The sequence below is a fragment of the Lytechinus pictus genome, chromosome 13 (genome assembly GCF_037042905.1).
Source record: "Lytechinus pictus isolate F3 Inbred chromosome 13, Lp3.0, whole genome shotgun sequence".
Lineage (NCBI taxonomy): Eukaryota > Metazoa > Echinodermata > Echinoidea > Temnopleuroida > Toxopneustidae > Lytechinus > Lytechinus pictus.
The window spans coordinates 26,867,601-26,883,706 of NC_087257.1; the positions used below are offsets into that span (position 1 = coordinate 26,867,601).

Here is a 16,106-nt window from a genome sequence, read left to right on the forward strand (position 1 = left end):
TCTTACTTAAACCAGTTGTGATTATATACATATATATATATATTAAATATATATATATGTTTTATAATCTGTATATTTTCTAATATATATTTGTTGCTCTCGATCCAATAAGCACATCATCGAGAGAGTTAAGAAATTAAAAATATCTTGGTGTCATGCTTGATGAATATTTAGTATGGAAAGAGCACATCGATTACACAGCCAGTAAAGTATCTAAAAAATAGGGGTTTTCAGACGATTTTCAAAACCGGTTTTACCAAATTAAATTTTGAAGATGTTATGTTGTTTCTATAATCATCATGCCACTTCTAGATTATTGCGATGTTGCACGGTCAAATGCCTCATTGACAAATCTCGATAGAATAGTAAAGTTACACATTAGACTGGTTGGAATGATTCTGCGTGCACATCAACGAACTTGTATGTTTAGAGAACTAAAGTGGCAAGAACTGCCCATTCGACGCGATGGAATCAAAATAGAATGTTCCAAGTATATATTATATCAGTGCCTAAATGATCTTGCACCTGATTATTTGAAATGTATCTTCTCCAGCCTCCAGGCCAAGTCATGAAATTGAAACACGATTCCGCATGAATAAATTTTTTTATGTATAAATATATATATATATATAAAATAAAACAGCTAGCCGTAGACAAAAAAAAAATAGATCAAATTTTCGCCCATAATGATGAATGTATTAGTCAACAGCAAGAAACGCAGTGCGCAAAACGCAAAGCGTAACTGAAGGCATATATGTATATATATATATATATACAATAATCATTAATGGTTTAGTAACATATAAATCATAGATTTTAAAAGGAGCATAGCTCTCAAAAATGAAAGGCAAAGTCACATTCTTCGTCAATATGTATATATAATATATATATATAAACTATCATTAAATCTCTGATAAACAGATATATCGTTAACATTTAGATATACGTATTTTTCTCCTCTTGAATTAATAAATTGGTTTTCTTTAAACTCCTTTACCGAAGTTATACAACACGGAAGCCCACACCCGAACAGCAAATGGGCGTCCGCTCGCGCTTTCTATTAAGGGGGGAGGGGGGGGGGGAGTGGCACTTTGTATAATTACGTACCCCCCCAGATGAAAAGAACTTTCTGCGGGTCGACACGATTGACCAGAGGTTGATACCATTCTTGATATGTATTACAATTACATCATGATAATGTTCATGAAACTTTATATTCATGTTTAATATATTCATGATAATATACAGTGCGTCCCACAAAAAACGAAACCGAGATTTATCGATGATTTATTATAACTTAATCGCAAATACAATAGACAAATGACCTACCATTTTAAAGCTTAGAATCTCCTCTTTCATCTGAAATTACTTAGATTATTTCTCATTCACGCATGAGTGAGCAAAAACAATTTGAAGAGGGGATACCAAAAAGTCATTTGGCGGGATGTATCTGGGTTTAAAAAAAAAAACATTTTTAAAAAGCCTATTATCTACTCTTTAATTTGATACCTCAATTACAGAAAATGGTCAAGAAATAACAAAGTTCTGGTTATTTGAAATAAGGCTTGAATTTCAATAATTTCATAAAATGAAGAGGTTTTACAGGCTAGCGTTCAAACTCTCTCGACACTCCGTTTTGTTGACGATCAGCCATGCATTAAGTCTTTTGTTACCGTGCGATAGCTTCAGTGGGAAACCGGTGATATACAAACATTGTTTCGAGGGATCATAACTTTTTTACTACTAGACCATTTTCTGTGATTTAGGTATCAAAGAAAAGAGAAGATATTGAACTTTTTATTCATGTGATTTTCTTTTTGAAATTCAGATACCCCCCGCCAAATGAGTTTTTGGCATCCTTTCTTCGAATTGTTTTTGCTCACTTATGCGTGAATGAGGAATAATCTAAGTAATACCAGATAAAAGAGGAGATTCTAAGCTTTACATTGGTAGGTCATTTGTCTATTTTATTTATGATTAAGTTATGATAAATCATCGCTATATCTCGGTTTCGTTTTTTCTGGGACGCACTGTACAGTATATGTCCACAATATGTTCGTGATCATATTTATTATAATTCCTGAACTATTTATTATATTCATGATATATTCTTGATTTATTTATTATTCATTCATTCATTCATTCATTCATTTATTTATTCATTTTTCCAACAAAATTTATAATGCAATAATTACAATAAATAAAACATAACATCAGACAATATAAATGACATAAATATTCAACTAAACCAAATATAAAGAATATACACCTGATACAGAAGATAATATTTCCAATTTGATAATAACAATATGCAAAGATATGTTGGAAAAATGGAGTGGCCCACTGAAAAGCAAAGCTTGTAAAGTGTGGACCACTCAAGAAGAAAAAAAAGTATAACACTTAAATCTATATGGGCCAAAAGCAAACAGCAATCAGCAATACAAAATAGATAATGAAATAAAGATACAAAAAAATAAGTATAATAAAGGAAATTAATATTAAAAGGTGAGCAGAGACAAAAAAGACTAGAAGACACAACAAAACAAAACAACAACAAAAAAAAATAAGACACACAACACAACAGAGTAAAAACAAACAAACATTATGAATTCGTCATGGCCACGTTTTGCAGACATGCTCATAGAGCTAGGTGAAAAGGAAAGTAATTGTGTGCTATCTACCCTCACCCTATTTTCAGTTATAAGCTCCATGACCTCTTTGTCTTAATCAATTTCGGGGGTACGTCATGTCTATTTTCAGTTATTCTTTTACCCCGATATCGGAGTACTGTGACGGAAGCCCCACATGAGCTGCGCAGGGGAGGCCCATCAGGAGCGGAGGATTCATATTGTTACAAATGACATTCGTTTGTGCAGGGAGATCCAAAAGGCTGAGAAGGGAAAAAAGAAAGCATCGCAAACATAGCAAATAGGGTATTATTTGCGTACTGGTTGTTCACCCTCTTCACGAAAGGCAGATCTTTGAGAAGAGTTCCCCCCACCAGAAATCATCAATGCTCCTTAAGGACCCGGGCTTAAGGAGTAAGATTTGTATTACCATTATTGATTTTCAACATGTCAGGCACAGTAGTGATGAAATTGAAGTTAGCGTTGTTAGCTTTGGTATTGCTTTTTGGAGGATTGTACTTTCTACAATTTGCTGTGAGCGTCGAAGTATCCCTATGGCAACGCATTTTGTCAGGTGAGAAAATAAAATCAAGGAAAACCACTCTGTGCTTACATTCCATTAATAAATATATAAAAGGTTACGTTAATGTGCGTCTTAAACTATGAGAAGTAGGTGTACACAAACTGATGATATTTTCTTTTCTCATTGTAGTAACGCTAATTTTATACATTGTTTTTATTTTCATACTTAAGGCCCTCTGATATATATATATATAAATATATATATTTATATATATTATCAAGGGGAACCTTGATTTAAGCTACGCCTACCATTGTTCTCTTCATACATTTCTTTCACACTATAAATATATATATGTATATATATATATATATATATATATATATATATATGTATATATATATATATATATATATATATGTGTGTGTATATATATATATAAGAAAGATCTAGCATGTTTTGGTGTGCGTGTGTCGTGTATGTGTTAGGATCGAGAGGGGAGGGGGAGATCGAGAGAGATGAAGGTGAGGGGTAGGGTGGGGCGTGCATGGTGTGGGTGTTTCTTTCCTTTTTTTAGTTTTGCAGACGTGTATCAATCCAATATGATTATTTCCGTCATGGACCGACCTTTAACTTCACCATCCGAAAGACGTGACCAGGTCTGAGGGCGATCAACATCGAACATTTGCATTTTAACGTACGCCCCCACAATGCTTGGAATAAAGCTGTCCCACCGAGTTCCTACGGGAGTTACCATGGACAGAAACAGGCGCACGCCACAACGTACAGTGCCTATTACAATCCAGTATAATTTTATTTTAAGTGGATGAAAATTACATTGCGAAAACACAAAACTTGCACTGCGTTTGCATTTACGAGTAGGCCGAAAGTGTTTTTTTTTTAAATAATAGTGAAAATCATAGAAGGTATATATTTGACTGGATGGCATTAATAATATTATTGTTTATAGTCTACGGGTCAAAATATAATTGTGACCCGGAGTGCGATTCTTTATAAATAGCTTTTGTAATTGCATGAAAGAACGAAACCCCGTCACGAATCCAGTGATGACGTAATCAGACATTCAGACATACAATTGATGAAAAGGTTCGTGGACTGAGGAGTGCAAACACGCTCAAAAGAGATTTCTAACACTTGAAGAAACGACTTGACAATAGATTCGAGAAGTTAGCAAATGTGACCGAATGGTATAGACATGTGGGAAAAAAAGAAAGCGTCGGGGGAAAATAAATTAATGTAAAGTTAAAAAAAAATTGTGTACACATGGCTAACAGATAGTTAGTCCTGTTTTTCATAAAACTGACTTGAAACACGGTATCGTCACAAATTCATAATGATCTTTCATTATCAAAATTTATAGCAATTCAAAGATTTCTAAATTTGAAAGAAATTTTGAATCCATTTTGATAGATTTCTTTAAAGTTTTGTTAAGAAAATAAGTTGTATCGAGTCGATAAATTAGAATAAAGAGGGCTTAAATAAGCAAAAGTAATTTCTTTGCATTCCAGAAGATATTTCTTTTCATTCGTATGAGTTAGTGTATTGTATGTGTCAGTCGATGACGTCATCATCTCATATTTGCTCTTGTAATTAGACCTGCCTAGCTTTTCATTATACTTTTTTTCCACCAAAGATGTATCTATTGCCTAACATGCTACACAGAGATTAGCTCCAATGAAATTGGTTTCCCTTTTGGGCGGCAATCACCAACTCTTTTCTACGGATACATTAGTGAAACAACAATCTTCTCTGAACTTGATGATATGAATGATTTGATCGTTATAGTTATAAAACCGATCTCAAGTTGTTTTTAAAAGCTCAGTAATTAAGGATTATGCTCGGGTTTCATCTAATATTCCAAATTTGGTTCGATGGTCCGAAAACAAAATAAGGCTCTATGATTATTACGAAGTTTCTGTACTATGAAATGCAATTGGGTTCGTTTGCACGGAATACAGAAACACATAATTTATTTTCGGATTAAGAAGCCTGTGGATTAACGACCTTAGGAAATATCAAACTCGAACTAATTTCAATATTCAGCATTTATTTTTTTCTTAGTTTTCTTCTTCAGAAAACTTCTAAGCTTAGAAAGAAACTCCTAATCTTAAGAGAGCTTTAATCTTTGAACATTATTTTTTAATTTCAATCTTTTATTAAAATATCTTTAATTCAAACAGCAATTTGAACTGTTGTACTTAATCTTTACTGACTGCATGGCAGAAAACATAAATATTAACGTTTAACCCTTTCCATGTGATTTTACACGAAATCAATACAACATTGGCTTAAATCAATGACGTCATACTATTAAAGAGGGGGGGGGGGTGAAACAATAGATCACCCCCGAACAATAGGTTCACCGCTTGAAGTTACGCCAGTGCAATACTACTTTTATTCGCTCGAAATCCCGTCCAGAATACATTTTAAAATCTAAATTTGCAAATAATCCACCCCAAGCCCCGAGACGTTTTTATTTTTATCATTAGCTTAGGACGGACACGTGCATAATGTAGTAATGAAGCTGAATATCGGGAATAACCCAAACTTAAGAGAGACTTAAAACCAATGTTAAAGTAAAACATTTTCTCTTTGATGTAGGAATCCTTGGAGTCGCATGTGTTTTGATGGCTATTCCGACCACATGGATGACCACTCTGCGGATATCCTATGGTCACAGTCTTCACTCGGCCTACACACAGGTCATCCTAAATTTACTGTTGATTCACACCCGTCACAGAAAGGTCAAGGGATTCATCGAATCATGGAAGAATCCTCGAATAACTCAGGAAAATTACTTGAGAGAAATCCTCAAGGCCAACGGCCAAACGGTTTATGCGATGGATTTTGGATTAAGTTCTGTAACATCAATGGAGGGACTTAGACGGAAGCACCCCTTGGCGACGTACGAACGGTATCGGCCATATGTAGATCGTATGGCTAAAGGGGAAGAGGGTGTCTTGACTGCAGAACGCGTTGAGAGGTTTGCTCTGAGCTCGGGAACAACGGGCAGGTCCAAGATGATGCCTTTTACTAAATCCTTCAGAAAGATGTACAACGCTATCGTTGGTCTATCAATAGACCTGCGTCTGAGAGAGTTTGGGATAGGTTTCCTCCAGCGGGAAATGACAATCCATACGGCGCCAAAAGTCAGGTATTCCGAGGCTGGTATTTTGATGGGTCCTGCCTCAATGAAGAACGCATCGAATAGACATCTCTTGAGCTTGTACTCGAGCCCAGCAGAAGCCTTCCGAATCAAGGACCCTCATGATTCTGTATATGTACACCTCCTATTTGGGTTTCGCGATAGGAATCTTCGTATTATCTCTTGTAACTTTACCACCAACTTGCTGTCAGCTTTTAGGACAGCCGAACAACGCTGGCGAGATATAGTCAAAGACATCGAGCTCGGGACAGTGACCGTTACGAAAGTATCACCGGACATCCACCATGTTCTCGTCAGGAAGATGGGCGGTGGGGACCCGAAGAGAGCGACAGAGCTTAAGAGGGAGTTCGAGAAGGGTTTCAAAGGCATCATGAAACGAGCCTGGCCTCACCTGAAACACGTACAAGCCATTGATTCCTCTGGTCTCAAGGAATCACTGCTGAATTCGTATGCGAAAGGTACATATGGATAAGATATTAAAACTTATTTCAGTATATGGGAATAAAGCTTTATATAGCTCATAGACTGAAAGCTAAAGAAGATATGATAACATCAGCTCTATTTTGAAAAGGAATGGTACAACATGGAGGGAGTAAGAAGTTGATTGCAAAAGGTTCTAAAACATTCTCTGTAGATAATGTGCGTTTATGTATATGTTTAATTATTTTAAAATGATTCAAGGTTGTCATTTCCAATACTGAGAAATGTTATGAACAGTGAAAGCTTTGACGACACAGAGGTATGTATAATGTTTGATGAGCTTTGTTATTTGAAGTTTGAATAATCAATTTAATGGCAAAAGTCTTTGCTGAATATATTTAAAGGCAATAAAAGTAACAGACTATCCTCCCATTATTATCAGATATGTCCGAGAGTACCGCTAGTTCATGAACAATACATCTTACAACTTTCATGTAAAGCTAAAATTAATAAGTATTTCGTACCAAGTGTTGACTTGATAATACGCACACTTTTAAATGTACCTCCGTATTTCTCCGTTTTTCTATCAGGTGTACCCATCTTTGGTTTCATCTTTGCGGCCACGGAGGGAACGATTGGTGTAAACATCTGGCCCAAACAGATTGGAAAAGATGAATATGTTCTCTTGCCATCTCTCTGTCTCATGGAATTCATTCCAGAAACGCATATGTAAGGACATAGTAATAAAGCCCTAATATCCAAATTGAATGAATTAATTAATTGGCAGTGCCACATGGGGACAATGGGGGCGATTTTGGCAAGTTAATAAATCAAGAATAAAGATTCCGGAGGGAGAAAAGGATAATGGAGGGCTGGATGATGATATAACCTATTTCTATCAATATAAAGATATGACGTCACGTTTAGAGATCCTCACCCCGTCAAGTGTCGAGGCACAGTGCTTCTTCGTGTTCTTACTCTAACCTTCCAACATGCAGGTAATGGGTTTGGATCTTACTAATTGGTGGTAACTTCCTCCCGGTAATAAAAAACAATCAAACAATTAAATTGCCCACATTGTGCTGCACTATTCCGAGAATTTATCAAGGTCTGCATATTTATTCTAACTTGTGATGTACGTAAAAAGGTGTTAAAAGAATTTTCTCTCCCCCCTCTCTCAAAGAAATGAAGATCAGCCAGAGACACTGTTCATCGACGAACTAAAAGTCGGAGGTGTTTACGAGATAGTCGTAACGCAGATGTATGGTTTCTATAGATTGCGATACGGTGACGTCATCAGGGTTACACGATACCATCACAACACACCTGTGGTGGAATTTATGTACAGGTAATGAAAGCTAATTAACATTACTTTTTATTATACAGGGGCAGATGCAAATAATCATAATCAAATTTTTATGTTTTGAAAAAAAAAAGCCCCGCAGCCCACCGTTTCCGCGGCCCCTATTATACCCTGCAATATATGATAGCTGTGTTCCGGGAGATATTGTCATCCCCTTGGCCGCAACAGATCTTTTAGAACACCACCCATAATTCACGAATTAATTGATTGAATTTTGTCACAAAATTAGTGTTTACTCGACTTTCATGCTTAATATTTAATGCTAAAGAAATTGAAAGTTCATGCACTTTATCGAAACTACCGTGATTCTTTTATGATTAAATCATATATACAACCCCACCCAAACACCAATTCACGCTCTCAAACAAAAGACTTGAAGGAACTGCACCTTAATTTTCCTCAATCGTCTCGGTCTTTCACTTTTATTCTTGAATATTATACAATAATTCTTTGCATCCCTCGAAAAATCCTTTCGTTTGGAAAGTTGTCACATTTTGGACAACATGACATGGTATGCCTTTACTAATAATCGAAATAATTTAACATAATTATACAAGTATAATTAGATCAAGTTTCTTTGTACCTTTGAATTTGTACTTGATATCCGAGTTTCGAAATTTGAAAATTTGATTTGCAGATCAGGTCAGATTTTGGACGTTCACGGCGAGAAGGTAGATCAAATTACAGTACAGAGCTCACTTCAGGCTGCAGTGGGCCACTTCCCTAATGTTACATTGGGAAATTATGCAGTGGCAGAGAGCACTTTACTGGATTGTCTTGGTAAGGTCTACTTTTATCCGTTTGTATATATGGAATACTTGATTAAGTGAATGTAGAAACCTGAATCACAATAAGTTTGTATAGGGTATATAGGCCTATTACGGTCCTTACATAACGAGCGATAGGCCTATACATTTTTTTTAAAATATAGACTCCATTTATTTTCCCTCTTGGGATGACTATGTTATAATAGAGAAACGTACTTTCACTCACTCCTATAGCCTTTTAAACAGCTTTCTTTGTTGTTTTTAATGATTTAGATATTCCAGGGATTTAAAATAGGCATATTCTTGATGAAAAACTCCTTTCATCCTAGCTATACCAGTAACCACATTTCTTCCATTTTTCTGGACATATTTGTTTTTTGGCCCAACCAGTTCTATAAACAATTTGATTCTTTGTAAACTTTCATTATATAAGCTAGATTCATTTTTCACAAATGCTATCTCTTTTAGTGAAACCTAATACGGACCTCCGTGACTATTACATCATATTTCTGGAATTGAATCCCACACCAAATGAAGACGCGTTAGCTGATATTCCTCTTAAAAAGGTAAGAAAATTTCCCATACCCTTTCCAAACCGGAAATAGATGATTATTCCTGGTTAGCTGTAGTCATGGGCGGAAATCTGTCCCAAAAGGTAGGGGGGTCAGGTGCTGGAAAATTTGACAAGCAAAAAAAAAAGGTTATTACCCAAAGTGTGAGGTAATTTTAACCCCCCCCCCCGAAAAAAAATTGACAAGCAAAAAAAAAAAAAAAAAGGAAGGTTTTCACCCAGAAATGTCCAAAATTACTGTATTATTTTGATTGTGAATGATGAATTTTTCTCCATCATAAAAGACCAAAAATAGTAGGGGGACATTTGATATTGTGTCCCCCTTCTATTTTTGGAGGGGGGCGCGTCCCCCGTCCCCCATGTGATTGCTGCCCATGGCTATAGTATAGGCCTCACAAAAGAAAACATCTCATTACGCTTGATTTAATTATCAATTCAAGATTTTGCGAAATTAGATGAAATATTTTTTTATCCAACTGTTGATACAGAGGGTATGTATTTGGGGATTAGTCAGTGTGTGTGTGTGTGTATGTGTGTGTGTGTGTGGTGGGGGGTTATATGAGTATGGGGTGATTTTTGGGATGTGTATCCGTTTGCATGGGGTATGTGTGCGTGTTTGAAATGATTATAAGGGTGTGTTGTTCTCGGAGTTGAGCATGTTTGATGTGGGCTTATGTTGAAAAGTGTGGATGGTTGGTATATGTCATTTTGTAGGGAAGTGATACCTTACCATAATACCATGACAACATTATTCCCAAATGGAAGCAATTAACATGTGCTTAGTTTTCACCCACAAGATAACTCTAGAACTCCATTCTACCTAGGATTTTTCTTGTATTGATGAAGGAGTATTATAGTAAATATACAGTTTATCCAGACCTGCAAATAGGAGAACAGATCAATATTTTAGTTTAATTGACCAGTATATTCTTATTGGCAGGTTGATGAAGAGCTATGCCATCATTCCTTCACGTACAACTCGTTTCGTGAGAAAGGAAGTATAGCCCCTCCCTTGGTTCACATCGTGAAACCCGGCACATTTGATCGTCTGCATGATTTCATCCTTGACAACAGCACGACTTCTACAAACCAGTACAAAGTGCCAAGGAAGCTCCGATCAGCAGCTACTCTGAAACTCATGCTGGAAAATTCCATAAAATCAACAGTGGATCAATAAAACACATACATCAAAATTACAAACAAGTATCATGGAAAATGATTGCAAGTTGATCACGAAAAAAGGAAAACTTCGTGTGCATTTAAAGAAACTGTGTGGATGGTATCGTATGCCGCGCCAAAGTCTGTGCGACCACATAAATCGCGCGCAAGATGCATGGGCTATGACAACCGTGACCAACCTATCTCGATCTTTCCGATGTGGAAAGCACATAGATCATAAAAGCTCCAGCTCCAATAACGGACTCCAACAACTCAAACAGCAAAGCAAAATATTCCATTGCAGTTTAGCACAGTTTGTGGTGTAGTTACGTGGAAGCATCATTTATTTCATGCCCAGATTAGTACGTTTAGACCCAATAAAAACCCCATTCCATGTATTTCCGATCCATGTTTCCTTGTTCAAACTATACTATTTTCCTCAATAAAACTGTAGAATATATTAATTACACTTCATTTTTATGATGTAAACTATTTCCCTTCCAAGACCACGATATATTTACTTTCTATACAACTGGTAGTCTTATTCTGCTGAATACTTCCTCTTATGTTTTACTTGCCACCGACGTTTTCTGTGCACAGTGGGCAAATGACACTACCTATCTGAAGGGGGGGGGGGGGGTAGAGTGCCTTCCATCTTATCGAATTGTGTTAACTTTATTTTATTATCAGAATCGTTTTTCTTACACTTTTTTTCGAAGGCTGAAATTATTATTGAACAATCATACTATTTCAATAGAAACTCTATGTTTGATATTATGTTTTGTTTTATGTGTAAATATATATATATATTTTTAACTTGCTCTTTCGTGGCCGTTGTAGCAGGGTTTATCACGCAGGCTCTATTGTGTCTCCTCATTCCATATGACTTAATGTTTTTATAATAAACCTACCTAAACATGTCAATGATACACAAATTTTTAATGGTATCCAATTTTGGAATGCTCTTCCTAATAAAGTAAAAGCTGTTAAATTTTTTCCCCTCTTTTTAAGAGTGCATTAAAGAAGCACCTAAAACTAGAATCTACCCAAGAACATAATTACCAGTAAAAATCACACATTTTGTACAGTTGGTTTCTATCATTGTAGATAATGTAGGGTATGTTAAAATATAATCTTGTTTTCTTCAGGTGTTTGCAAATTATTTGACTGATGGATATGTATTTTTTTACCATTATTTTTTTTTACTAGTACTTGTCGTTTATACTTTTTGTTGTTGCAATATATTAATGTTTTATACTAACAATAGGTCCCCATTAGAAATAAGCCTTTCGGCTTTCATGGGCTATCTTGTCAAGGTATTCTTCAAATTCATTGTAGTCACCTGTGATATTCTTGACGAATAAAATCAATCAATCAATCGATCATGTTTGTAAATGTATTTTTAGTACTGTATATGGGTAAGATATGAAATAATAAATAGCTGGCAAATACATTTGATCATTGTAAGTCTGTCATTGTTAAACAACTGAAGTTAGCCTCGATAAAAAAGATTAAATGAATTAGAACACACATTGAACTTCAGGAATAGGCCTATTTTTTATTTTGGTTTATAAGTCTTTGCATTTGCTGTGACACATTTTCTTCTCAGATAAACAAATGTGTTATACATATTGCAACTTTATTGGTCTAATATTAAAAATAAAATTTAATCAGAATAGATTGAACCAGGCCAAGGGCATGTTTCATAAAAGGTTACAATTATAGTAACTTTGCCCTTATGTCAGCTACCATAGTAACAGGGCTTAGTAGTCAATTGCAATCAAGGTTTCCATGATTTAATCAGAAAATTAACATCGGTTTATGTTGTGAAGCGGGTCTCGGGCTATGATGTTACAAGTGGGGGATCTACATCATTTCTAAAGAAGCGATTGCACTGTCTATAGATGGAGTGATTTTTTTTGCTCGTCTTTCATTTTCTTTGTCTCCTTGGGTGGGGGAGGGGTAGGGGTGGCAATTAGGTTATTCCGTGCCAAAAGTAATTATTTGGTCAACAGCAAATGGAACAGCTTTCTGCCTTTCCCACATAGCTGAAATCCTGGATCCACCACAAGAAGTTATCATGCTTTGTAAATATATCAAGAAATCCATTCCAACTATAAGCCGAGTGACAAAGTAATTCTTGTATGCAAAGTGTGGGCGGGGCGGGGGAGGGGGGTAAGTCAACATCTGTCTTAACTCTAAACATCCTAACTCTAAAAGACTATAGAAGGCTACTTATTAAACACTGGTATAAACATTGCAGTTTCAAAAGTCCCAAACGCCACAAGAGTGCCTTAGTCGAAAGACAAACACACCTGCACAGTAACACCACTATGCAAATATAATGATCGCAGGAAATATATTAATTTTTTTTGTGTGTCTTATATCCAAGATACATAGTCTTAGCCCGGAAATTAAACACCAGAATGAGTAATATCAAGTATTTTCCACGTGTAATCTTTGATGACTATTCAGGCTCAGATCTAGCTGGATTAGACACAATAGTTTGTACTGGCCCTGAAATGGGATTGTATCCAACTCAGGTGGATCTGCTAGTGGTTCTGGAACCATGAAGATTGCAATGGAGAAAAAAGGGAATAAACCTACTTAAACATGTCAATAATACACTAATTTATATATCCCTCAGATTTTGCGCAAATATAAATATTTTAGCAGCAATTAAACATGAATTTGCATGACCTAGATTATATTATCCATGATTCAATGATAGAATTGTCTTCTCTTTCTGGAGACAATATAAAGTGAATGTTTTTACAGGCCTTGACATGACACTTCCTCCTGTGACAATTGCTCCAGGTTTACTTTCGTCAAAGATAAAGGGTTAGTGTTGTAGGGTTTTATGGTAGGTTTTGGGTCAGGTATAGTATTAAACCCAACCCAGGGTTGAAGTTGTTCATTTTATTAGTGTGTGGAATTCAGATCAGAGAAATTCTTGCTGGAGCAAATTTCATGGAACTCGATAAAAAGATTAAATGAATTAGAACACACATTGAACTTCAGGAATAGGCCTACTTTTTGTTTTGGTTTATAAGTCTTTGCACTTGCTGTGACACATTTTCTTCTCAGATGAACAAATGTGTTATACATATTGCAACTTTATTGGTCTAATATTAAAAATAAAATATAATCAGAATAGATTGAACCAGGCCAAGGGCATGTTTCATAAAATGTTACAATTATAGTAACTTTGCCCTTATGTCAGCTACCATAGTAACAGGGCTTAGCAGTCAATCGCAATCAAGGTTTCCATGATTTAATCAGAAAATTAACATCGGTTTATGTTGTGAATCGGGTCTGAGGCTATGATGTTACAAGTGGGAGCGATTGCACTGTCTATAGATGGATCGTGATTTTTTTTTTGCTCGTCTTTCATTTTCTTTGTCTCCTTGGGTGGGGGAGGGGCAGGGGTGGTAATTAGGTTATTCCGTGCCAAAAGTAATTATTTGGTCAAAAGTAAATAGAACAGCTTTCTGCCCTTCCCACATAGCTGAAATCCTGGATCCACCACAAGAAGTTATCATGCTTTGTAAATATATCAAGAAATCCATTCCAACTATAAACTGAGTGACAAAGTAAATCTTGTATGCAAAGTCCAGGCGGGGCGGGGGAGGGGTTAGTCAACATCCTGTCTCTAGAAGACTATAGAAGGCTACTTATTAAACACTGGTATAAACATTGCAGTTTCAAAAGTTCCCAAACGCCACAAGAGTGCCTTAGTCGAAAGACAAACACACCCGCACTGTAACACCACTATGCAAATATAATGATCTCACGAAATGTATTCATTTTTGTCTGTGTCTTATATCCAAGATACTTAGTCTTAGCTTGGAAATTAAACACCAGAACGAGAAATATCAAGTATTTTCCAGTACATGTTATCTTTGATGACTATTCAGGCTCAGATCTAGCTGGATTAGACACAATAGTTTGTACTGGCCCTGAAATGGGATTGTATCCAACTCAGGTGGATCTGCTAGTGGTTCTGGAACCATGAAGATTGCAATGGAGAAAAAAGGGAATAAACCTACCTAAACATGTCAATAATACACTAATTTTTATATCCCTCAGATTTTGCGCAAATATAAATATTTTAACAGCAATTAAAGATGAATTTGCATGACCTAGATTATATTATCCATGATTCAATGATAGAATTGTCTTCTCTTTCTGGAGAAAATGTAAAGTGAATGTTTTTACAGGCCTTGACATGACACTTCCTCCTGTGGCAATTGCTCCAGGTTTACTTTCGTCAAAGGGTTAGTGTTGTAAGGTTTTATGGTAGGTTTTGGGTCAGGTATAGTATTAAACCCAGGGTTGAAGTTGTTCATTTTATTAGTGTGTGGAATTCAGAACAGAGAAATTCCTGCTGGAGCAAATTTCATGGAACTTCCTCACCCCTGAAAAGTTATGCCAGTTGTCAAATATATTGCTGTACACACGCGTGACACCAAAAACGTGTTTTAAAAGGGTATTTTTTTTCAGTTTTGGACGCAGGCCGCATGTGCACTCGTTAAGGGTATCAAAAACACAGATTTTCAAAAAAGGTGGTAGTTTTGAAAGACTGGTCAATGGTAAATTGCAGGGTCAAGCGTATTTAGGGTATGTTTTTTTCCAAAGCTTTTTTTAAAGACTAGCCAAATGTGTTTAGGGTATGTTTTTGCCCCAAGCTTTTTCCCCAGGGTCACATTCTGGCGACAACTTGTTTAGGGGCCAAAATGTGTAAATAAAGCCCGCGAAACAATTGTTTAGGGGGTTATTTTGCACACAGAGAAAAACTCGTTTAGGGATTGTTTGGAAATTATTTGGCCACGTGTGTGTACAGCAATACATTTGACTGGCCCCCCGGGGTTGTATGCATCTTATGTATATTTTATTAATACCATAGTACTTTCAAAGTCTATGAGGAAAGCATCATAAAACGGTATATTTATTGAAAGTCTACACCTGAATATTTACAAATAGTGAGTTTGTATGGCTCTACTCTAGGCCTGCAGTGCATAATCTGTAAAACATGTAAACGCATGTGTTAAATGAGTGTATTTTTTTTTAGTGTGGGTGAATTTTCATATCTGCCTGACTCAACAGAAAAGTTGAAAAATTATCAAATTTGCATACAAATGCTTTTCAACTATGAAACAAGAATCTTGATCTACAAAGATAGATTGAAAGAAAAAAATGACCGAAAATCTGACTGAGCACCCAAGAACTTATTCATATCATTCATAAAGTTGATAGTAACTTACAAACAGATTTATCAAAGGCACACTCTTTTCTCCCAATTCTTGCATAATAAGGTTGTACAGGTAAAATTATATAGTCGACTTCCAAAAAAGTAAAATATTTTCCCCAAGTCAAAGTAATATTTTAGAAAAGATAATGCAAAACATGTGTAATATCCCTCTTCTTGGTCAAATTGCTATTGTGGGTGAGTGGGTCGATTTCTATGGTCACAAAAGATTAGGCTTAGGCAAG

At 35.8% G+C, this 16,106-nt stretch overlaps 1 protein-coding gene across 1 annotated transcript; it reads left to right on the forward strand.

Annotated features, from left to right (window-relative positions):
• Positions 1-2,565: 2,565 nt before the first annotated feature.
• Positions 2,566-12,150, forward strand: LOC129275211 (uncharacterized). Its single transcript, XM_064108956.1, has 7 exons — positions 2,566-3,201; positions 5,770-6,792; positions 7,345-7,483; positions 7,938-8,102; positions 8,755-8,897; positions 9,353-9,450; positions 10,396-12,150. The coding sequence occupies exons 1-7, from the start codon at positions 3,075-3,077 to the stop codon at positions 10,630-10,632; spliced, it is 1,932 nt and encodes a 643-aa protein (XP_063965026.1). The 5' UTR covers positions 2,566-3,074; the 3' UTR covers positions 10,633-12,150.
• The last annotated feature ends 3,956 nt before the right edge of the window (positions 12,151-16,106 follow it).